General features: G+C 71.2%; 1 protein-coding gene across 1 annotated transcript; it reads left to right on the top strand.

The window, feature by feature from the left end:
* The first annotated feature begins 2,921 nt into the window (after positions 1-2,921).
* Positions 2,922-5,302, top strand: CDKN1C (cyclin dependent kinase inhibitor 1C). Its single transcript, XM_056132023.1, has 4 exons — positions 2,922-3,163; positions 3,254-3,876; positions 4,081-4,272; positions 4,354-5,302. Exons 1-3 carry the CDS (start codon positions 2,940-2,942, stop codon positions 4,266-4,268), a joined length of 1,035 nt encoding a protein of 344 aa, XP_055987998.1. The 5' UTR covers positions 2,922-2,939; the 3' UTR covers positions 4,269-4,272; positions 4,354-5,302.
* The last annotated feature ends 698 nt before the right edge of the window (positions 5,303-6,000 follow it).

The raw sequence follows: 6,000 nt of genomic DNA on the forward strand, positions 1-6,000 counted from the left end.
AGTACTGGGTACTGGAGAGTACTGGGGGATCTAGAGAGTACTGGGACCTGGAGAGTACTGGGGGATCTAGAGAGTACTGGGGGGTCTGGAGAGTACTGGGGTGTCTAGAGAGTACTGGGAGGGATCTAGAGAGTACTGGGGCATCTGGAGAGTACTGGGTACTGGAGAGTACTGGGGGATCTAGAGAGTACTGGGACCTGGAGAGTACTGGGGGATCTAGAGAGTACTGGGCCCTGGAGAGTACTGGGGGATCTAGAGAGTACTGGGCCCTGGAGAGTACTGGGGTGTCTAAAGAGTACTGGGCCCTGGAGAGTACTGGGGTGTCTAAAGAGTACTGGGCCCTGGAGAGTACTGGGAGATCTAGAGAGTACTGGGGGGGTCTGGAGAGTACTGGGGGATCTAGAGAGTACTGGGGGATCTGGAGAGTACTGGGGCCTGGAGAGTACTGGGAGGGATCTAGAGAGTACTGGGGCCCGGAGAATACTGGGGCCTGGAGAGTAGCAGGCACCGCCTGTGCAGGGGGCGGGCAGGGCCGTCTCCTCAGGGTCCATCCAGGGGCCGGGCAGGGCCGGCTCCCCAGGCCTCTGGAGCAGGCGCCCGCCCTGGCCCCTGCATGGGCCTCCGCGGTGGGCTGGGGAGCAGTTCCACGTGGACACTCGGAGGTGGGCGCAGTCGCGGCGCCGGCCGCCAGGGGGCAGCATGGGCCCAAGGACGGGGCCCGGCACCTTCTGGGCGCAGCAAACTGGCCGGGAAAGTGTTCCCCTCAGGGCCTCAGTTTCCAAGTGCAAACCTGCAGAACAGCGCTGCGCCGAGGGGAGCCCGCTAGGGCCGGGGCGGGCCGCCCCCACCCAGCTCCAGCGTGTCCTGCTATTCCGCTCAACTTCTCACCCGGGACGGGACGCGCCGGGCCCTGGACAGCAGCGGCCCCGGGCGGGAGGCAGGAGCCCCGGAGTCCAGACTGCGCCTCACTCCCGCTGCCTCCCGCTGAGCTGCAGCGGGCTGCGGGGGGCCTCCGGGGGTGCCCGCTCCAGCCACTTGGGAACGCAGCTGCCCAGGGTGCCCCGGGGACGCCGGCGGCCAGCGGAGGGGGCTGCGTGGCCATTCCCGTGAGGGGCCCGGCGTGGGGCTCCCTGGCACCCACCACTCTGTGCGCTCCGCTCATAGGAAAGAGAAAGGGGCGAGGCCGGCCTCTCCGCAGCTCCCCCCGGCCTGTAGCCCCTCTCGGCAAAGGCCCCCAGTGGCCCCCCAGCCCAGCGGGGACCAGCACCCCTCCCGGTGGGCAGCCTCGCGAGACCGCAAACATTGCTTCTTTTGTTTCCTTTCTTCCCTCAGATACATTTTTAATTGCAAAAGTAGCATCCAGACTCATGTGTGCACTTACCGGGGCCTGGGGGTGCGGGACTGGACTCGAGACTCCCCCCTAGGCCTGTCTCTGGTGCGGGGAGGGAGGGGGGACTCTGGCCCGGGTTCAAGAACCCACCCGCACCGGCTCAGGGTCACGGGCGAGCAGAACGCAGCAGAGACGGGCGGGGCGCGGGCAAGCGGGAACCTCCCGGGCGGAGGGTGGGCGCCGGGGGTCCCGGCGGGGCGGGAAAGCCGGGCGTGTGGGGACATGCGACACCAGCTCAGGCTCGGGGTGCCACGCGCGCAGGCTTGTCCCTGCAGGGGACCCGGGACCCTGCGGCCTGAGTCCCGCTCCGGGAGACAGAAGGACGGGACCTGAGGCTGCAGGGGAGGGGCGGGAGGGGCGGGCCCAGGCCCGGACCCCTGGCCTTGGGGACCCAGCAGACGGGGGCTAGTCCGGGTAGGCAGCCCTGGGGAGGGGGGGCCGTCACTTCGAAGCCTGTGTCCACACCCACAGCTGGAGCGGGGGTACTTTTCTCTGTGGCCCAGGGTTCGAGGTGGCAGCGGAGGTTGTGGTGGGCCCCTGTCGGCCCCCGGTGCCCCCCGCCGACGGCGGCGGCCGGGCCCAGAGCCCCGGGGGTCAGCAACGGAAGCCCCCTCCCCTGGGGCTGCTAACTCCGGACACAACGTCGGATCGGAAAGGACTTGAAGAGAGTGACCAACGCGGCGGCCTGGGGTCCGGCCGCGAGGGCCGGGGCGCACCCGTGCGCCTCCGAGGCTGGGGGGGGTCTTCTGCCAGCCCCCGGCCCGCGGGCTGCCTCCCCGCCCCGCCCCCTCCCCAGTCGGGCCCCCTGGCCGCAGGCCCTGGCAAGCGTCCAGGTCCCTTCCCCGACAACCCGCACGATTCCTCGGGCAGACGCTGGGCTGTGTGTGGGGGGGGAGGGTGCCGGACCCCGCGCTCGGGGCGCAGCGCGGGGGGCGCGCGGCCGTGCGGGGCCCGCGGGCACCTGCCCGTCGCTTCCCGTCGAGGCGGGGCGGGTTCAAGGGCAGGCCGGGGTGGGGGCGGGGGGCACGCGCCCCGCAGGTGGGCGCGGGGCGCCGCGCGGCCCGTGGTCCGCACGCGGCGGGCACGGGCGCGGCCGGCGCGGGCGAGCCGCGGGCCGGGGGCACCCCGCGCCCGTCGGGCGTCGTCGTCCGGGCACACGGGCGGGCGGGCGCGCGCGCGCGGGGCCGGGCCGGGGGCGCCCGCGTCGTCGCCGCGAAGCCCCCGCCGGCAGACAAAGGAGGTGGCGGGGCGGGGGGCGGGCGCGGGCCGGGGGGGGGGGGCGGTGGGGGAGATGGGCCGAGGGGGCGGGGCGCCGCGGTGTCGCGTTACCGCCCGCAGCGCCCTTTAACTCGGGCCCCGCCCCGCGCGCCGCCCCCGGGCCCCGCGCCCGCGCGCCCCGGCCGTGCGCGCCAATCAGCGCGCGCCCCGGCCGCCCAGGGGCGCGCGCCGGGCCAATGGGCGGCGCGCGGGGGCGGGGCGGCCGGCGGGGCGGGGCGCGCGCGGCGCGGGCCAATGGCCGGGGTGTTGTTGAAACTGAAAATACTACATTATGCTAATCGCGGCGGGGCCCGCGCGGGGGGCGGGGGGGCGGCCGCGACCCTCGCGTATAAAGGGGCGCGCGAGGGCTGGGCGTTCCACAGGCCAGTGCTCCGCGCTCGGTGGGTGCCAGCCCAGCCAGCGCCAGCCGGCGACGAGCGAGCCCGCCAGGACCGTGGCCACGGAGGGGGCGCGGCCGGACGCGACGAGCGGTGCAGCCCAGGGCCCATCAGCCAGGTAGCGCCGCGCCCCGCGCCCCTGCCCGCCCGCCCTCCCGCCCGCCCGCCCTTGTCCCCGCGCCCACCGCCCGCCCGCGTGTCCCCGCAGATCGCTGGCCATGGAGCGCCTGGTCTCCCGCCGCAGCTTCCCGGGGCTGGCGCGCTCCAGCGCCTGCCGCAGCCTCTTCGGCCCGGTGGACCACGAGGAGCTGAGCCGCGAGCTGCAGCTGCGCCTGGCCGAGCTCAACGCCGAGGACCAGCGCCGCTGGGACTACAACTTCCAGCAGGACGTGCCTCTGCGCGGCCCCGGGCGCCTGCAGTGGACGGAGGTGGACAGCGACTCGGTGCCCGCCTTCTACCGCGAGACGGTGCAGGTGGGGCGCTGCCGCCTGCTGCTGGCGCCGCGGCCCCGCCCGGCCGGCGCGGACGAGCACCCGCCCCCCGCGCCGCCGGCCGCCGCCGAGGCCCTCGACGGCCCGGCCGAGGCGCCCGCGTCGCCCTGCAGCGACGCGCCCGCGGCGGCCCCCGCGCCCGAGGCGGCCGCGCCGCCGCCGCCCGAGCCCGAGGAGCCCGCGGCCGAGCCGCCGCCGCCGCCGCCCAGCGCGCCCGAGCCCGCGCCCGCGCCCGCGCCCGCGCCCGCGCCCGCGCCCGCGCCCGAGCCCGCCCCGGCCGGCCCGTCCACCGCCGCGGCCGGCGCCGCGCCCAAGAAGCTGCCCGGGTCGCTCCTCTCCGGTGAGTGCGCGCGGCCCCGCCCCGCGCGCGCGCTTTGTCCGGCCGGCCGGGGGTCCGGGTCCCCGCCCCGAGGGCGGGCGGGCGCGCGCGCGGGCGGGGGCGGGCGCGCGCGCCCCGGGGTCTTGGCCGCGGGACAGGGGGCAGGAACGCTGACACAGCGCCGCGCCCCCCGTGCCGACCGCCTCCGCGTCCTCCCGCCCGCAGGGATGCCCGCCGCGCCGCGCCCTGACCGGCTGCTCGCGCTGTCGCCCGCAGATTTCTTCGCCAAGCGCAAACGGCCCGCGCCCGACAACAAGTCCGCCTCCAACGAGGTGCCCGCGGGATGCGCCCCCGCGGCCGCTGCTCCCGCCGTGGGCCCGGCGGAGCAGACGCCGCGCAAGCGCCTGCGATGAGGAGGTGGGCGCGCGGCCCGGGAGGCGGGCGGGGGCGGGCGGGGCGCGCGCGCGGCTCACGACCCCCCTGTGGCCTCTCCCGCAGTGAGTGCCCCCTGGACGGAGCCCGGAGCCGACCCGCCGGGCAGCGCAGCGGAGAGGGAGAGAAGAGCAGGAGCGCGGGGCCTCGGCTGGGGCCGCGCACGCAGCGGGGGCCACGCGCGCCCGGCTGCGTTCCCAACTTGGCCAACTCTGCGATGTCTCCAGACCGTCCCCCTAAACCGTTTTGTGCAGGAGGAGAACACGGGCCCCAAGGTGGAAAGCTTTAAAGAGTCACTTACACGAAATGCGGAACCCCTGCCAATCTCAGTGCCAAGAGAAAAAAAATACAAAACAAAACCCCACACACCACACACACACGCACACGCGCACACGCACGCCACCGTGGAAAAAGGGAAAAAAGGAGAAAAGAGAAAACCCTGTATATTTGTACAAAAAAAATTAAAGTTATACTAAGTTATATTTTGTATTTATGTGGAGGCCTGGGCCGCCCTTCCACGCTGGGCCCTCATTGGTCATGCCAAAGGCACCCCGCCCGATCTGGCCTCCACTTTGCCAATTGATTGATCGGCCCCCAAAGCCTCGCCCCAGCCCACAGCCCACTCACCATCCAGCTGACAGGCCCCGCGCTCACCCTCTCCGCGTTCCTCCTGCCACCACCATCATTCCACCAGTGCCAGTCCAGACCACCATGCCCACTCGATGCCCACTCGGTTGATGCTCATTGGTTGTCCATGACTCTGATTTTGAATTGATTGACCACGACTTTGATTTTGAATTGATTGTCTGTGACTTGGTTTTTGACTTGGTTTTTGAATTGATTGACTTGGTTTTTGACTTGGTTTTTGACTTGGTTTTTGAATTGATTGTCCGTGACTTGGTTTTCGAATCGATTGTTCATGACTTTGATTTTGAACTTGAAGACAAATCTGTTCAGAGGGTCCGCCCTTCTGAACCACCCGAGCTCCTTTGCCGGGTTCTGAATAAAAAGGATGAAAACGTTATCCTGTCTCTGTGTGTTATCCCGTCTCAGCCTCGCACCAAGATACTCAGCACTCAGGGGCTGGGGGCTGGGGGGCGGGGGTGGACGGGCTGGGCCACGCCAAGGCTTTGCCCCAGGCTGGGGTCTCTGCCTCCTGAGGACTCTCCAGTGGGTGCCCCCTGCACAATGAGGCGGGGATGGGCTCCCTCAGCAAAACCACGCATCTGGGTGCCCCGGTCTTGAGCCCATGAGCTCAGGGGCACCTCAGACCCCCTGTTCTGGACTAGGGGTGCTTCAATCCTCCCCCCCACCCCCAGCATTCAGGATCAGGGCTCTAGCGGTTCCAGGGTCCCCAGGTTGGGGCAAGCGGGACCCCTGACGTGTTCAAGGCCCGCAGACCTTGGGCGGTGGGGGAAGGGCAGCCCTGAGGGGAGGGGCCCCCTGCGCTCCCGCCAGAGAGGAACGGTCCTTTCCGAATAACTGGTCTCCAGCCCTACACCACCACGGCTGATGGGGGCAAGGCTGGCACAGGACCCGCACGGGGTCCTGCTGCTGCCTCTGGGTGCAGGGTGGGGAAGGCTTGGGGGCTGGGTGAGGCCCAGGGGTTCGGAGGGCACCCCACTTTTGCTGATGCATTTAGACGTGTCATTAACTCACCTCCCCTTCCCCCCAACACACACAGGCTGGGGCGGTGGCTGAAAGGTCCTTGGG

This window comes from Sorex fumeus, unplaced genomic scaffold (genome assembly GCF_029834395.1).
Source record: "Sorex fumeus unplaced genomic scaffold, SorFum_2.1 ptg000093l, whole genome shotgun sequence".
In the NCBI taxonomy this organism is placed as follows: domain Eukaryota; kingdom Metazoa; phylum Chordata; class Mammalia; order Eulipotyphla; family Soricidae; genus Sorex; species Sorex fumeus.

What these genes read in the sequence shown, in the direction of transcription:
- CDKN1C (XM_056132023.1), top strand. Translation starts at nt 2,940, where the DNA reads ATGCTAATCGCGGCGGGGCCCGCGCGGGGGGCGGGGGGGCGGCCGCGA. An exon ending in GCCCAGGGCCCATCAGCCAG is followed by an intron (nt 3,164 to 3,253) that starts GTAGCGCCGCGC and finishes GTGTCCCCGCAG; the next exon opens with ATCGCTGGCCATGGAGCGCC. An exon ending in GCCCGGGTCGCTCCTCTCCG is followed by an intron (nt 3,877 to 4,080) that starts GTGAGTGCGCGC and finishes TCCCGCCCGCAG; the next exon opens with GGATGCCCGCCGCGCCGCGC.